The 18,606-nt window shown below is 34.1% G+C and overlaps 2 protein-coding genes across 2 annotated transcripts; both read left to right on the forward strand.

Moving 5' to 3' along the window:
* Nucleotides 1–2,193: 2,193 nt before the first annotated feature.
* LOC135836213 (F-box/LRR-repeat protein 21-like) lies at nucleotides 2,194–5,639 on the forward strand. The gene is made up of 2 exons (XM_065350894.1): nucleotides 2,194–2,802; nucleotides 4,944–5,639. The coding sequence occupies exons 1-2, from the start codon at nucleotides 2,215–2,217 to the stop codon at nucleotides 5,637–5,639; spliced, it is 1,284 nt and encodes a 427-aa protein (XP_065206966.1). The 5' UTR covers nucleotides 2,194–2,214.
* Nucleotides 5,640–5,844: 205 nt separating this feature from the next.
* On the forward strand, nucleotides 5,845–12,831 carry LOC135831507 (glycine receptor subunit alpha-2-like). Its single transcript, XM_065344056.1, has 11 exons — nucleotides 5,845–6,212; nucleotides 8,028–8,173; nucleotides 8,277–8,427; nucleotides 9,032–9,114; nucleotides 9,920–10,063; nucleotides 10,155–10,237; nucleotides 10,312–10,446; nucleotides 10,544–10,644; nucleotides 11,275–11,435; nucleotides 11,531–11,639; nucleotides 11,975–12,831. The coding sequence occupies exons 2-11, from the start codon at nucleotides 8,064–8,066 to the stop codon at nucleotides 12,167–12,169; spliced, it is 1,272 nt and encodes a 423-aa protein (XP_065200128.1). The 5' UTR covers nucleotides 5,845–6,212; nucleotides 8,028–8,063; the 3' UTR covers nucleotides 12,170–12,831.
* Nucleotides 12,832–18,606: the final 5,775 nt, after the last annotated feature.

Here is an 18,606-nt window from a genome sequence, read left to right on the forward strand (position 1 = left end):
TGCGCAAAAAAAGTGACTTTAGTACTTAACCAAAATGATGAAAAAGTAATCAAAAGTCATTTTCAGTAATGTAAGTAGGTAGGTAACTTTTCTCCAAGTAGACACCTACTCGAAAAGTAACCGAGAACGAGCTGTTTGAAATTTGAATAAGAAAATTCAATCGGATTGAAAAACTTTGAAAATTCAATTACCTATCAACGAATGGATAATAAGATAAACCGTAAATTTAAAAATAAAATCCTAAAACAAATTTTTAAAAAATTCAAAAATTCAAAATTGACACGAACGAAGAAGTACTTAGTTGAAATTTGATGTATGTATAATGAAAATAATTTTTTCGTCGCTTCTTTTTTGGGGCACGCATTTATCCCCCCCCCCCTCCGCCCACAAAAAATGAAAGATTTCTTTTTGGGGGGAAGGGGAATAAATTCGTGCTCCAAAAAAGAAACGACAAAAAATCCTTTTCGTTATTTTTCGAATTTCGATTACTTACATACCATCAATTCATTCGTGTTAATATTGAATTTTTGAAAAATTTGTTTTATAATTTTTTTTTTTTTTAAATTTAGACTACAGTTTGTCTTACAATTTATTCGTTGATAAGTATTTGTGATTTAATTTTTGTAGTTTTTCAATGCAATATAATTTTGTTACCTGTTCAAAGGGCTCGTACTCGGTTACTTTTCAAGTAGGTAGGTATCCATCTAGCTATAGAAAAGTTACCTGCTATAATGTCACTGAAAATGACTTTTGGTTACTTTACTTTATCAACATTTTGGTCACTAAACATTTTTTTGTTAATAGTGAAAAATATAATTTTTTCAAGAAAAAGAAAAAAATGAAATTCCATTAGATTCAAATTCAAAATTGACACTCATCACAGTAATGAGTAATAATTTTGATTAACGTGACCAACAAACCAAGTCGAATTAATTCAGTGCACGTGCACTTCATCCACCCAGCTGCAAACTAACAAAACAGACTCTGATTCGAAAAATTGTCGCCTTGAAAATGACGTCACGATCGTCTGTAAACATACTCGACTCTGTTTACACTGTGCACACTCCAAGTTCAACAAACTTTCGAGATAAATTATCAAAGATTTATTTATCATTTTTTTTAAAAAAAAAAGTCCTGTTATGAATGAATTTAGTAAATTTTTTAGTTCTAAATTTTATTGTATAATAAGTCGAATTAATTTATACGAATCTAGCGTATAAAAAATGTTTTGAATTTTTTTACATGTACCTATTTAAAATTCGTAATTTTCTCCTAATTTCATCAAATTATTTACCCACTTTTGCGTGTAATTCCCTCGTTCTGTGTTGTCAAAATTATCACTACTTTCAAGGATAAGGTTGGTCTTACGTATTTTATGCATGTAAGTATGTCATAATCGAATGGAAAATTATGTTATTAATTGATTTAAAATCTGAAATAATCAAAATCAACGATGAAATCGACTCTTTGGTGAAAATATCTTTCATTAGTTAATTTCACGTCACGTTTTTGGATTGACAATCTTACACCTAAACACATAGGTAAGTTTACATAGTAAGTAAGTTACTACCTAATATCGGCAATTTGTTCAGTTTGGTACACATATGTACACTACATTTACTATAGGTTTAGATAGGTAGATCGAATTGATAAAAAAAAATTTATAATGCAGTTACCTGTAAAAATACTCACCGATATGAGCCATTGACGAGTGCACAAATCCTTTTGAATGGATTTTCAATACGAGGAAACTTGTCATATACCTACTCGTAACACTTTTGAAGTGCTTTTTTTGTACCTATCTACACGTGTAGGTAAGAAACGAAGGTACATACTACATATACATTTGTGTATCCAATCCAATTTACAAAAAAAAAAAAGAAAGTGAAATCCTAGCGACTTCTTTTCATCGTTATCGTTGGGCCCTTTTATGGTTACGTAGAGAAGGGGGTTGTTTGAAGGGTCATTATTCGCAAAAGTGTACGATACGATGTTCAATCTGAAAAGTAGAAACTCCGTTATACACGCTAGTTATCTGATTTGGCTGAATATTTCTGATTTATACCTCACAGGATACCTAACTCTCATTGACAAACGTTTGCAACCTTTTAATCGATTTTTCCACTTTTCAATGTTTTTCACGTGTTTTTTCTTCATTTATAACAAAAATGCGTTTCTAATTTTTTGCACAGATATTCTACTATGAAATGAAAAATGGCCACGTTTGACAATCTACCCGAAGAAATCGTACTAAAGATATTCAAATTTGTACCACAGTCTTGTTTGCAGAACGATATCGCCAAAGTGTGCGAGAGATGGCAGCGTATCAGTCGAGATAATTCGTTATATCGCGATGTACATTTCGACGCCAGGTTATCCCTTAATATGGCCATCGATGTCATACAGAAATACGCCCAGCACATTAATCGTTTAGTAATTAGTCGCAGATTGGATACCGATGATATTCTGAAAGTATTACCCGCTTGTACGAATTTAACCTCTTTGACGGCTGATTCGTGTACGGGGTGGTTTATCCCCTATGGACGAATATCTACCGAAGTTGACGCTGATTTGATTTCGACCATTTTGGAAAAAAATGCCAAGCTCGGTTCGCTTCGGATTTCGCATTCTACCGTTAAAAATGGCGGTATCAAGATCGGTGCTGGCCATTGTTTGGATACTTTGGTGTTGAAAAATTCTTATTATCAGAGATCGATCGAGGAGAGAGGTTTATTGAATCAAGCCAAGCTCAGGGTGCTCAATTTGCAAGGGTTGATTTTGAACAAAGCGACATTGTACGAGGTTAGTAAACTATACCTACGTAGGTACGTATGATGAAAAATAAAGCCTGGATAGAGTTGTTTAGAGCCCCGATGTTGGAGCATTCCCCTCTCCTCCTTGTATGTATCATTCCTCCCCCCATTTTCAGGCAGGGCTGATAAAATGGTAGCTCTAATACCAATTCGATCAAAATCTGCAAAAATTATGTTGAAGGATCTAGCATCAATAGAGCTGTTTAGAGTATTAATTCCGACGTTACAGAGCACTCTCCTTTCCCCTTCACCATAGAACAATCCGTTTGGCCTTTCAAGGTCGTCTGTCTGTCTGTTTAATCTGGCTTCTCTAGATAATTGACTCGTGTGTCTGACTTACTTACCTCTCCAGCTTCCCAAGATCATCTGTTTGCCCTCTGAAGGTCATTGACCCATAATTATGCCCCCCAGGACGTCTGCCTGCCCTCTTGAAGTCATTGACTCATCAGTGGGCCATTCAAGGTCGTCTGCCCGTCGACCTGTCCAGCCTTTCAAGGTCATTGACCCGTCTGTGTGGTTTTTCAAGGTCATCTGTCTACATGTCGAGCCTTTCGAGACCACTGGCCTATTTGTCTAGTCTCTCAAGAATGTCTACATGCCTGTCTGGCTTCCCAAGGTCGTCTGCCTGCATATGTGTCTAGCTTCTTAAGGTCATTGACCCTCTATTAATACATAATAGTTTCACAAGATCGTCTGTCTGACTTTTGTAGGTCGTTGACCCGTCTGTCTGACCTTTCGATTATCTGTCTGTCGGCATGTCTGCCCTCTGAAGGTCACTGACCCGTGTGGGCCGTGTGACTGGATTTTTAAGGTCATTGACCTATCTGCCGAGCTGCTCAAGGTCGTCTGTGCTAATTTGCAACATAGATAGGGCTGTTGTTTCAACAACCGCGAATGTTTTTTTTTTTTAATGGAGTGAGGGAGGAAAGAGAGCTGCTCTAACGTTAGGTCTATGTGCTCTAAACAGCTCTATCGATGCCCCATTGCCCCATCCTTTAATATAACTTGATTTTTGTTGACTTTGACCGCATATAATTTTTTTCAATGGGAGAAGGGAACAGCTCTAACGTCCGAACTGGGTGCTCTAAAACTAGCTCCAACGATGCTCTATCCCTTCAAGAGGGTTCTCCTTACCCTTCTGTAACTGGTATATTTTTGATTATTTTTTTTGACAAACTTCAATGTAAAACCAGAAATTCCCTATAAAAAATTGGCGCTTGTAAAAATCATCGTAAGTAATTTTCTTTTTTTATAAATTTATAATTTCAAATTTTTGCTTCCATAAAAAAGTTGTTATTTTCATCGCTCGTTTCACTTCATTTGAAAAATATTTGAAAAAAATTCTATATTATGTACTTATTTGATTTTTTTTTTTTTTGCTTCTGGGATGTATAAAATATTAAGTTTGAGTATTTTGTGTCAGTTCAACTCCTTTTTTTTCAAACCGCCCCTCTTCCTCCAAAAAAATATGAGACTTGATTATCAATAATATATTTTTTTATGAGAGCATCACAGATTCTATTATGTTTTTATCACTATCCTACATTTTTCCAACGCGATAACTCAATTTTTAAAATTGAAAAAAATCTCATAGATATGGAAAGTTGGGAAAAATGAAAAGTCAGAAAAACAATAGGCTATGTTGCAAACGAATCTGAATGGAGAAAAAAACGAAACATGAGAACTGAAATTTTCTAGGTGAAATAATAGTAAGAGAAGTTTATGAGAAAAAATATCCAAGTTGACACTATTTTTTGCCAATGTTTTGAAAATGGAGCAGTTTAAAATTACTTAATTTTATGTAGGTACCTACATACTAGATGATTGGAAATACAATTTTGCTCAACTTGAGCTCTTATCATTTTTATCCTGAAACCCTTCGTCCTCCAGAATGCCAAAATTTTTCAGCATCTCATTAATTGATCTCAAAATTTGAAGTTTTATTTCAGAAAACTTTCCACAGTCAAAATTCACAGTTTAAAAAAAAATGAAAAATTAACTCTTATTTTTAAAAAAGTACGGAAACAGACTCTTTACTGTTTTTTTCATATTTTTTTCGGGGGGAGATTCCTACAATTTTTAATTTTTCTACAGATTTAATTCTAATCACGGAAATGTTTCCCTGCGCAGGTGATACTGAAAAACCATCAAACGCTGGAAACGATCAAACTAGACGTCTGGGAACCACAACTCGGCTCAAACGATCAAGTGCTCAACGCCATCTCAAAATGCCACCGCTTAAACAAATTGCTCATTCGAAACGTATCATTTTACAATATATCCGATCACAGTATCCAGCAGCTCACCAAACTCAGCCATCTCACTTCGTTGACGTTTTCCAAAATGGACAACGTTAGTCCGAAATCTTTCGCTAATCTATTCAAGCAACCGCATTCGAAAAATTACACCAAAATTCACCTAAGCGCATGCGAAGGTGTCAATAGCACCGTAGTAAGAACCATCGCTAAAAACTGTCCTAATTTAATTAACCTAACATTACATCAACCGAAAGCTACAAACGGCAACTTGTTTACCGCCGTGGATTTAATATATTTGGCTTCAAAATGCGTTCAACTCCGATTTTTAGATTTATGCTATACCCATTTTTCTATAGGTATAGCTATACCTGTAATCGTGTATTTTTTACCCAATTTGAAAAGGTTTAAGTATTATTTAAATTCGTCGTCGAATCCCAGCTCAAAATTCGTATCGGATACTATTTTAAAATTTCTAGTCTCGCATTTGCGTGATTTTGATGTTAAAATTGGTTTAAATTCGCATCTTGATGAGACGATCACAGGTTACAGATGTAATTTAAAAAGTTGAAGTAAATTTTTATTCGTATTATTTTTACCCTTGATGAAAAAAGGACGATTTTAACGATGTTACCTATCTGGAAAAAAAACAGACTTCTCGTTTATTTCAAGTTTGATATTTTAAAGTTGTGATTTTAAATAAATATAATTTTTATAATTTTATTCTATTTTTCTATTAATTTATAATTAAACGATTGAAAAAAAAGAAAAGGAAAGCGAGGTATTCGCGCATATAAAAATTCGATAATTTTTGTACAATTTAGAGAGGGGTCAAGAAAAAAACGGATTTCAACTTGTATAAAAGATTGAAATACAATATAGGTATTGGGGAATTTCAAGTACCTTCTTCCCCGCTTTTGTAATAATCACGTTAGATTCGAAACGTCAGCAGTTTTCTTTCATTTACGTAGTCATCGCTTGTGAAAACGATAGTTCGCTATGAGCTCAGTTATAATTATGTCAGTTATATGGAAAGTTCGGTTTATAAACAACTTTTCCGGGTAGTTTTTCATTCGACGAATTTTTAACATGTTAATTTTTCTGACTCCTACCGAAAAGGCGCCGAGTTAATTTACAATTTGGGGTGAGTTATGAATTAGCTATTCGTGTGTTAACGAATTCAAATAATTTATTAACAATAATGAATTTTTTAAACACCGATCTCCTTAAGTAGGCTTTTGTAGATTGCTGTGCACCTAGAAGATAATTTTCTATGGTAATTTTCCTTTTTTAACGTCACCATTGAAAGAGTAGTTTAACGGGGGGGGGGGGGTCGGTTGGCCTTGTGTGAAAACCGGTATTTAAGGGGACTGAAGCCTAAGAATCCCCATTTTCCGATATTCTGGGGGGGGGGATTTTTGAAATTCAACAGAAAAAGTGGTTGCTTATAAGTTTTTAAACGCCGCCTTGTGACCTATCGAAATGAGTTAAAATTTCGCGAGAAAAACGAAAATGGCAGTGATTTTCCATTTTGATCACTTCCAAAAAATGTTGACCTCAAAATTGAAAAAAAAAATGGAAAATCATCATGCAACCTATACAAAGCTAGGTAGTTTAAAATTTGGGAAAAAATAAATAAAAATTCCGTCTTTTTGACCATTTACAAAGAAATTGAGGCGCAAAATTCCATCAAATTTGAAAGAAATTGAAAAATTAAGACGTGGCCTATCAATGTTAGTTGAAATTTTGTTAGAAAAATAAAAATTCTAGTAATATTAAGGTTTAACCACTTCCAAAAAAATTGGGTCTCAAAATCTCGTCGTCGTCGTTTCCTTATAAGCGGTAGGCCTATTGGCCTGTCTGCTGCGGTGTGGAACCTGTTGAGGATGAGCCTGAGGTATCCGTGAGTTTCCTCCTTGGTCTCCCTCTGCTTCTCTTCCCCGTTGGTGTATATTGGAGGACCTGTTTTGGTGATCTTGTTTCCTCCATCCTTTTGACATGATTTCTCCAATCTTTCCTATACTGTTTTATCTTCTTCATGACTGGCTTCACTCCGAGATCTGCTGTTATTTTCTCGGATGGGACTCTGTCTCTGAGAGTCACCCCTGCCGTTCTCCTCATGAACTTCATCTCTGCTGCCGTTATTCTTCTTTTATCAGATTTCTTCAGTGCCCATACCTCGCTTCCATACGTCATCATTGGTATTGCTAGGGTATTGTACACCTTCAATCTTGTTTCTTTTCGCACCTTACTGCTTCTTAGGGTCCTATTTATCAGTCCTGTGACTCTCAGGAACTTTGCAATCTTTCCACCAACATCTACTTCTCCCTGGTATAAAAACTTGAAAAATCAACACGCCATTTCTCCAAAATCAGTGTGTCCAATTCAGAACCATATTATTTTTTGTTCAGCATGTCAAAAAAATAGAAACTCTCCAACTTTTTCAAAAAAACGACGTGTAATTGGTCATAGTAGGTCACTAACAAACACCAATCTCGAACACACGTGCTAAAAAGTTGATTTCAACATCTTTTATGGCGTTTTTTTTTGAACTGTAATTTCCAAAAAGTCGTTGGAGCTTCAAAACGGTTTGAAATCATCTTCAATCGACTCAGCTGGTGAAATTGAAGTGCAGAGTGCATTGCAGCTGCTTTCAAATTAATTTTCAAGGTTGTCAATTTGGTAAAATTTAAATTTTTTTCTCATTTTTGGCTCGAATTTGAATTTTAAAAATTCATCCAAAAATCGAAAAATGCACTATGCCTCCTGAAATTCTGACTGGTGATATATTTTTGCAAATTCTTTCGATCTAGCTTTGTCCAGTTCAAATATGTAATTTTATGTGAGTTGGAAGATATGTAGATGTATCTCCTCTTTTTAGCACAATGCACTTCAGCACTTCTTATAGGTAGGTTTAGGTACAAGTTACCAGCAACCCTTCATTGTTATTATGTTACAGATGGCTCATTTCAAACCATATTTCGAAATGCGATAGATGGAAACAACTGAAATGAATTTCGATACAGAACTAACGTTCAGAATATTGGAAATTTCATCGATGAAATGTGCTCAAATATGTATAATTTTATGTACGATGAATTTTTCGTAAGTACCTAAATTTTACCTATACCTACACGAGAAAAGGAGAACGAAATGTAAATTTGACGAAAATGGCCAAAATTTACGTGTCTTTTTTTCTCGATTGTAGTTTCATCAATGGACTAGTGTTCTCGGACATTTTACCTGAAAATGCCAAGCTATACGATAAAATGCGACCACCTAAAAAAGGAGGAGAAGCTACTACCGTGTTTTTTCACGTCACCGTCATGGGTCTAGATTCGATAGATGAAAATTCTATGGTATGTACTAGAAGTTAAATGACACGAGACTGCCAGAGGCGTCCCCCTCCCCCAAGAGAAAAATGTTGGCATTCTAAATTACAAATTTTCGAAAGCTTTTACCCAAGCTTTGCTCGGGCGTTGTTCATGTTTTTAAAAATATGTACTCATTATAATATCCTGGAAATTAAACATTTATGGTATACCTACTTATTAAAGACACGAAAACCAACTTTTTGCATCGAGAACAAAGTTCTCTTAGTAGGTACGTTTCGAATCGCCAATTCTTCACAATTTTTGACACTTTGTAGCTAATTTTACTAAATTTTCAAAAATGGAATAATTGACTTCAAAAATTTCAGAAACATGAACAAATCAATGGAAAAATTCAACATTTTTGTTTCCAGCTCCATCTTCCACGAATTGTTCGAACCACATCTGAACAATTAGCTGGGAAAACTACATATTTTAGGAAAAGGGGGTGTCTGGGGTAAAAAACTACGAAAATTGGCAAAACAGATGGAAGAATTTAAGCCTCTCCCCTCCTCCTCAAGACACATCATTTCGTCACACCTCTGGAGGCAGCCTTCGTTAGCAGCTTTTTGATGTGAATTTTTTTTTTCAGACTTACGCTGCTGATATATTTTTTGCTCAAACTTGGAAAGACCATCGTCTTAGGTTACCGGAAAATATGACGTCTGAGTATCGGTAAATATGTCAAAGAATTGAAAATCGTGTAGATATAAGCTATTATGCTACACCATAAACCTGAGTTTGGACCAAAGTCTCCAATTTTCCCACTTTTCATATCTAATTTTCATTTTAGAAAGTCAAATTGTACTATTTTGGGAACCCCTGACCCAACTCTCCGCTTTTCAGGCGACCTACGAATCCAAAATTCGTGTCTAGATGACTGTAAATCTTGATTTTTAAAATTAAACTTCAATTTTCTGCAATTTTTACAATTCAGAAAACAAAATTTCTTAAAATAAAATGATCAGTTTTGAAAATTTTCCAACTTGAAGTTTGATGAGAGATGGAAAGTGATACCAAGCTTTAATTCAAATTAAAAGTCTGATTTTCTGCGATTTTTCCAATCTTGAATGGTTATTTATAAGCACTTTAAGCAGGATAAAAGTGATAATTTCTAATTTGGCTGAAGGAAATGTTGCAGCAATACTCTAAATTTCAAAATGACCTTTGATTGCTTCTCCTCTTTTCCCCTCTCTTTTCTTCTTCCTCACACCATCAAACTCAGGGTTGGAAAATTTTCCAAACTAATGATTTCATTTTGAGAAATTTTCATCTTGAACTGAGAAAATTGCAGAAAATTTAGGTAATTTCAATTTGGAAAATCGAGATTTATAGTCAGTGAATTAAATTCTAGAGTCATTGCAATAATTTTTTTAGATCGTGTTATGGCCCAAATTACTCTGCACAGTAGATAGATTTAGCCATGTAGAAACTGTCCTGTATTTTTATAATAATTTCAAATTTTTGTCTTTGATTTCAGATTATTAGAAGTTGGCTGGTTGAGAGAAATGTGGAGACCGGATTCATTTTTTAAAAACGCCAAAGCAGTTACATTTCAAACGATGACTATTCCTAATCATTACATGTGGTTGTATAAAGATAAAACTATATTATACATGGTCAAGTAAGCAGAAACTTTTCTCAAAGAATTAGGTACCTAGCTCCTTAGAGAACATGACGTGTACAAATAATTGTACAGTTTTTTCTTTTGATAGGTTAACGTTGAAGTTATCTTGTGCGATGAATTTTATGATATATCCACACGACACTCAGGAATGTAAATTACAGATGGAAAGTTGTGAGTTTTTCAATCAACGACTTGTAAATTACCCTATTGATTAAAAATTACCTATGATTTTATTTATTTTCAAGTATCGCATACAACAGATGATTTAGTCTTCCAGTGGGATCCAGATGTACCTCTTGTGGTCGATCAGAACATAGAATTACCGCAATTAGAACTTGTAAAAAATTACACAGCTGACTGCACTCAGGTTTATTCTACAGGTAAACCATCTTCATAAATAATTATTATTTTTTTTTAAATTGTTGGCTTTTTGGCAGCAAGTAATTTTAATGCATTTTGTTTGATTATTGTTAAAAGGTAACTTCACCTGTCTAGAAGTAATTTTTGTTTTGAAAAGACGACTTGGGTATTATCTATTCCACACATACATTCCCACATGTTTGATTGTAATAATGTCGGTAAGTCTTGTTCGAATAATACTTCCATATACAATACTTATCTTATGTTTATATTAAACTTTCATAGGTATCTAACATTGAATCTAAAAAATTAGCTTCTTATGTACTATTATTTTATTATTGTAATGATGGAGAGATAGGTACATACATATATGAAGCAATATAGGTACCTATCTACTTAATTAAATGATGAAAAAACTAAAATCAAGTTTGTGGTTGGTAGGTAGGTATAGTACCTGTTACCTACATTTCACAAAATATAGCTGAAATTTCTTCACACTGAACAGAAGGACTGAAATATTCGACAAAAATTTGTAGTTATTGATTTTTCAAATATTACAAAATGTTCCGTATTTCGTACTTTAAAGAAAGGGTTTTAAAAGAAAAGATGATTATAAAGGCATATTTCAAGTACATCGTTGAGTCTTTTGGCTTGTAATCTTAGAAAAGTGGAATTTCCCGTTCCAAAAAGCTATTAATCCCACTTAGCGACATTTTCCTTGTAAAATGCTGCTGGTGAAAGGGGAACTTCTCAAACCTTACAGACTTATACATACATTTTGCCATATTATACTCGTTACAGTTGTTAGTGGACCCTTCTCATCTTGCTATTGTTTCAATTTTTTGCAGTGGATATCATTTTGGATCAAACCTGAAGCTGCTCCAGCTCGTGTAACATTGGGTGTAACTTCATTACTAACGTTGTCGACTCAGCATGCCAAATCGCAATCAGCATTGCCGCCAGTTTCCTATATTAAAGCCGTAGATGCTTTTATGTCTGCGTGTACCATGTAAGAATTGTACCTAAGCACCTGAATTACCTATTTGAAAAGAAATATATGAAGAGACTGACCCTAATGTAGGTATATCTTATTTTTGTTTATAGTTTTGTGTTCATGGCGTTAATGGAATATTGTCTAGTGAACATTGTATTAGGAGATGCTGATGCTCCTAAACCTCCAGAACCTCCTAAGCCTGAGACTTTTGAATTTACGGTTTGTATTTTGGATCTGTGACATTTTAATGGAACTAATCAAATGATTTTATAAATATAGGGTGTGCAGAAATATCGTGTAACCCTAAAAAGTTTTCTGCTTAAATGTTTTGGTTGATTACTGTGAATGATAATAATGATAGCACATGATTGGTTGTTGGACTGAGGTGATAACATTCCACCAATCATATGCATCTATTTCACTTCATGTTGCCAACCAGTATTTTTAATAAAAAAAACTTTCTTTGGGGTTCACGATATTTTTGCACACTCCTGTAGGTACATTCCATATGTAGGTGTAATAATATTTAATCAACTTTTATTGTATAATTTCAGAATGAAACTCACATGATGTTAGCTCAAGCTGCAGCAGCTGCTTGTCCAAAACATTCTCGCAAAACTCCAAAATTCAATGCGCTCAGAAGTCGTAATCAAGCTCTTAATATCGATCGTTTTTCAAGGATATTTTTCCCATTCTTGTTTACATTACTGAATACTATTTATTGGATCATATTCTTTCGATATATTTAATAACTCTTAAATACTTTGTAATTGCATTTTTTTTATTGTTTTCAATTTCATCAAATTTTATGCATTTGATAGCAAATTATCATCATTTCAATGTGAATTTTATACTTATTGAGATATTTTATTGTTATATGGAAAATCATTTCTATTGGTTGTTTATGCTGGTAGATTTAAGTATTATCATTACCTATTTAATTTCTGTAGGCCTTTGTGTTAAATCGTATAGTGACAAGACTGCATTTTTATGCTTTTTCATAGCACTTGGAAATCATCATTCATCTACCTATCTGAGTATTACCTACCTCTTATGAGAGGGTAAATTCAGTAATTAGATGATGTTCTGTATTGTCGATTGATACCCGAGGGGAAAATTATCAAATTTAATCAGGTCTGAATGGATCTAATCTGGTGTAGTCAGATCTAATTAGACCTGTGGAATGTCCAGATCAAATCAGACCCAATCATTTTCCCGAGGGACTGGTTCTACTATTAAGTTGTTTCTTGAAATCTTTGATTGGTGATTGCTCACTTATTACAAATCATATTTGTTTTGAAAATTGTTGATGCTGATAATAGCATATTTTGTAAAAGAGAGAAATACCTAAGAAACATTTTGATGAAATTATTGAAATGAAATGTCATATTCCAATATAAATTGATCTCATTTGTTGAACGAATGTATGTAGGTAAAATGAATTTCTGTTTTTCGATATGAATCATGTTAATCTGCATTTTGTACAAAAATACTAAGTGCGAATAAGTAAATAATCTCTTACCTACTCGTATGTTGAATGTAGATATTATTCTTTTAAAAAAAAAATCATCTTAAAAATTGGCCAAAAAATTGAATATGCTCACAACAACGTGTAATTAAATCAATGTTATAAATTTAAACACCCTACCCCAAGACCTCAAGAAATCCCATGAAATATGAAGCGAAGTACATGTATTCGCCATTTTAGACTCTTTCTTTTGGATTTCCCTCAGAATTCCAGCATTCACCGTCGTTCAAAAAATACTGCAGTTCAAATAAATTTTGAGAAATTTCATGATTTTGGAGTAAAAATTTCAAATTTTTCGGCCCTTTCATCAGAAGGGGAAAATCCCCTGACTTTTTCCGGTTTTCTAGGTTCTCCAGAGAATTGGGAACCTCCTGCTTTTCCAGAAAAACAATATTCCCAGACTTTTACCAGAGAATAGAAACACACCCTTGCCCTAACTGGCTGAAATTCCTGTCCAAGTAGGTACCTACTTAGACAGAGGTAGAACCCAGATTACGTAAGTACCTACGATACTTAGAGACAATTAAATAGCCTATTGGTGAAAATCGTCATCATGAATTTCAACACATTCGTTCACGAACGAGATCTTATTAAAGATTTGTAATCGTTCTGTCGCTACTTGAAATTATCGATGACTAAAATTTCGAAGTATTCATCTGCTCGAAAAACCTCAAAACAAATTTACATAATCAAGTTAGCCACTGAGCTTTACTTTCTTCGAAACATCGAATTCCCAAAAGAAATTCCGCAAGAATCCTTCTCACAACCAGATCCGAGTTAATTAAGTAATTATAAAAATTCCGAGAAGAATTGATCAACTTTGGTATAATAGATACTTATTTACACGATCGACATTGTAATAAGTTTATTATACAAACGACGATACAGAGAAGAGAGAAGATCGAAGTTCACGAGAGACGGTGGCGATGGCAATATGCGAATTCGTATATACGACATGATACCGCCTCAAGGTACTTATAAATTTATTCTTCTTCGGACAACGTATTATTATCATCGGTAACCGATTATAATATACTAATACTCGCACATCACGTATAGTTCACAATTATTCGGTTCGATACGATACCTACATATGAGAATGATGAAGGTGCTGATGGGCTAATTTATTAGTCGACGAAATTCGCAATTTAGGGTACCTATTCGATTCAATAGAGGGAAATATAAATGATGTCGTGATTTATGACCAATACAATTTGTAAATAGGTAAAAACAAAACTGAAAAAAATATTACGTATTATTATTAAGAGGAACCCTAGACCTCTGAAGAACACTTCTTGTAATAGAGATATTTGGCAGCTGTCGATTGTCGAAAAATTAACGTATATGTGGCTGCAGGGCGTTGGCGAATTTTTTTCCTCGTCAATATGTAATGAATATACATATTAGACTCGACTTTGAGCAGGATATGCGGAAAGAGAGGTTCGGAGGGGGTGGTGGTGAATAAGGGGGAAATTGTTATGATAATTTACATAGTTGCAAACAAACGTTCATATACCTATCTAGACCTCATATACAATATACAATATGTCTTTTTGTAATTTATACTGCTAATAACCTAAGTCATACATCGATGTGAGTATTCAACTATTTAATGGAATTTTTTTACAACTGGGTATGAGGGATAATCGTCGCTTCGAGGCACAGTTCACACCTAGGTAGATTAAGCTCGACAGAATACATAGCTAATAAGATGCCATCGAGTACTTAGAGTGGGGAAAAATTACACAGGTGAAGAAGAGCGAGGCATATACGAGTAGATGCAATTTATCACAAGCAATAAGGGAACGGAAATCGGGTCATATTTATGGTATAGCGTATATAGAAGGTCGTTCGATGATTTGAAAATTATAATGAGATGCGGTCTTGTTCTCGTTGATGATGGGCACAGGGCACGATACTACGATACGATATGGTATACCTTTACCTATATTTGCATGAGATGAATGAGTACCTACCTATAGTACGAGTATATGGCGACATGGCAGCGTGATGAGGGTGGCGGATAAAATTCATAATATTAGGTTGCCCTTTAATTACACGCTATCGGTTTGGAATTATTAATTGATACGAGATCGAGAGATGTAGCGATCTAGCGAAAAGGTAAAGTAGGAGGAGAGCCGGTTGCGTAATTACGGAGTAAGGTATGCTGATGAGTCGCGTCATCTCACGAGCAACGCCGACGAAAACGACCAAGATAGGGAAATTGATGCGCCGATGAAGGTTCAGTGAGCGAATTTTTTTTTTCTTTCACAAGGTGAAATTAAATTAGGCTATGGTAACGTTGATTATCTCTTTCTTGTGAAGATTAGGTCGGATTTTTGGATGTTTTGCATCGACTCATTGTATAAGTAGTTACCTTTCTCGAGTATTTTGATATTTCTGGCTGATTCGATTTGTATTTTTTTGTTGGCATGTTCGTGTGTCAATATACGAGCAAATTTGGTCCAGTTTGTGCGTGGAGGAATGGAAACAAGGTCACAATATTATATGTACCTAAGAATGGATTAACTTTCAAGCATTTCTATCAGCTGCATCAAACTGTTGAAGAGGCATATTTTATTGTTTTTTTTTTTTTTTTAACAAGTCATAAGTAGGTAGAGATACCTAGGGATGAATTAAATGAAAAATATCTTCTAAATTTTGAATAAAATTTGTGATAAATTAGTTCACTTTGAGAGAAAATCCATCACGAAAATTTCAGCTTCCTAAACATTACAGAGAGTGCGCTAAGAGTTCCAAAAGTTCCAAAAGTTCGGCTATTTTGAGAGCAAATTAGTGATTTTCTGCCACTTTTAGATAGCTTTGTCGACGCAGTGCGTCAATCGCCCCCTCCTCCCTCCACCGTCATTTCTAAACCTCCCTAATCGTTTCCATAAAAATTTCAACAATTTGAGTAAGTAATTTTTTAAAATTTTTGGCGAATTTTTGAAAATAAATGAAAGAGCTGTTACAAAGATATAATTTTAAAACTTTTTCATAAAATATCAATTTTTCTAATTCAACACTTCCATGCATCGATAACTATAACTACCCATTTTGGGCCCAGTTTGGAGCGTACAGGGATTGGAGTCACTGCGCACTGAAAATTGAAAAGTTCTGGTATCATTGTAAGTACAACCTGCCCAAAACACACGTCAAAATAATTGAGAGTTGATTTTTTTCTATTTTGAATCCACGAAGCGGTTAAAAATTCACTTTCGAACTTAGGTACCTTCTTGGAATTTTGCAGTTGACACCTAAAATAGTCGCCAGATAGGGTGTTCAATAAGCATTGCATCGACTTTTATGGGTGATTCAGTTGATTTTTGACCCTTCCAGAGCGATGTGAAACTGGAGAAAATGATAAAAAATCGCTAGAGGCTGCAGAATAGTCCAAAGCTACAAGTTGTAGATGTATGGGAGTTGAATTGAAGGAATTATTCACGCTGGATCAATCTGCTAAAAAAGTTGATACTTTATAAAGAAGTTGTAAATCGTTAGGTACCAGGTACCTAGTGAAATAGTTTTTTCAAATTTTTTATATAAAGAATTCTCGAAAAATGAAGTTTTAGGATTTGAAATTTCGGCTGTAGGGGTTTTAAGACATGTTCTTTTGATTTAGCTTGGTCCACGTCCAGTTCAAGTCGTGAAGTGTTGAAAAGGTTAAGGTTCGATAAAACAATATTATGTACCTTACCTCTAACGTAACTACTGAGCACTTATTCCCTTAGAGTGGGGAACAAAAATTAGAAATTGAATAGATTTACATTGATTTATTTCATTAATCAAATTCCCATGTTTATTGGAAAATAAATGTTTAATTTAAATTAACTCTATGAAGTCACTGCAAGCCGTCGTCAAATACCGTGGGTTGGTTTTAAGGTCATGAAAACCAAGCCATCAGCTGATTACAAGAGAGTTTCTGAATTTTGGTAAGCTAATATGCGCAAGTTTGACCTACATGGGAGCATTTTTGAAGATACCGGTAAATGTCACTTTGGCAAGCCGTAAATCATACCTACTTCCTGGCTTGAAAATCGTGTCAATTGAAAGTACAGAGGATTTCTCATTCGTTGAACACTATTTTTGGCAATTTTTATTTTCATAATAATTGCCAATGATTTGTATTTGCTCAAAAATGACCATTTTTAAATTTCGAAAATCCGAAAGTGGCGATGAAAAATAAAGAACAAAACTTCACCAAACCACCCCAGAAAGCTGGAATTTTGTGCAATCCCTATTTTCGATCCACTGTTATAAAACTTACAAAATATTGTTGATAGAACAGTAGAGAAACAAACTTAACTTTTTTTTTTTTTTGATCAAAGGCATTTCTTTCATCAAGTTTTTATTTTTGGTCAACTTGTGAATTGCCAGACGATCTTTTTTACTATCTTTATTACGTCTTTTTTCCTTATTAATTCTTTAAGAATATATTCAAAAAATGCTTTGGTTAATGTTGAATTATTTTTGAAAAAAGTTTCTAATTTATATTAGGTAAGTAATTTGTTTCGAAACTTTTATTTTCCAACATGAGTTTTCTTTGAAAGCTCAACTTTTTTATGATTTGGTCAATTGGACAGAGTACTTTATCAGACCCATTAAGCGATTTGTTTTCAAAGAACCTTCAAAGGGTTAATTCGGATTCGAAGAATACTGCTGACCTAGGTCATCGAACGATTGAAGGAATATTTGAACTTACCTTATTCATAGTAAGGTTACTTTTTGGTAAGTTACCTTTTTTTGCGAAAATTTTTTTTTTTTAGGAGAACCCTGGTGCAATTGAATTCTGTTTTGTTGCATTTCAAGGCAAACAGCTAGTGCTCGAAGTGTGTGCGGGTCATATAAGGAAAGGTGAAATGCGTCTTTATTCTTCAAGTAAGTTCCTTCAAACCCTAGCTAAAGCTAGTAGTCCAATAATTGGGAAATAATAATCGCAATTTTGTTTGCAGGTTGAAAAACTAAGACTACTAACAGGATAAGTAGGTAGGTATGTATTATGTAATTACTTACCTATACATTATTTTTCGAATTTAGAATATACCAACAGGAGTTTGAAACTGAACAGTTAAAGAACTTCAGCAATTGCGAATAGGTAGGTGAGATGAATTAAAACGTTTCGGCAATTCTTCAAATGGGTCGTTAACTAGCACTGAATATGTTCGCAGGTATTGAAAGTTCATTAAGACAAATTTCATTACATTTTTTTGAGAAGGAACTGAAATTTCCAAGAAGTTGAAAGCTCAAAAGCAGTCTGAAACCATCTCCAGGCGACTCGTCATGATGAAATAGAGTATAAAATATATTTTAGCTTTGCAACCACCTTGAGTGAAATTTTGCGGAAATTTCAACCTTGAAAAATCTATCGAAGGTTCCAAAACTGCACAACGGATCGGAACCGATTGCAATCGAATTAAAGAGTCGACAATAGAGCAATGCGGAGAAACATATACCAAATTTCAGCGTACCTACTACGCTAAGTAAGTAAAATTTTCCTTTTTTTCTGATGATGTATTTTTTATGATATCGAACACATGTTCACAAACCCGTTGGTTCAAAAATGTGCTGAATTGATATTTGATGGCATTAGAACTGATATTGTTCGATTTTTTGAGAAATTCAGAAGCAAGAAATTACCAGTGAAAAATTTTAAATTAT

The sequence above is a fragment of the Planococcus citri genome, chromosome 1 (assembly GCF_950023065.1).
Source record: "Planococcus citri chromosome 1, ihPlaCitr1.1, whole genome shotgun sequence".
Classification (NCBI taxonomy): Eukaryota; Metazoa; Arthropoda; class Insecta; order Hemiptera; family Pseudococcidae; genus Planococcus; species Planococcus citri.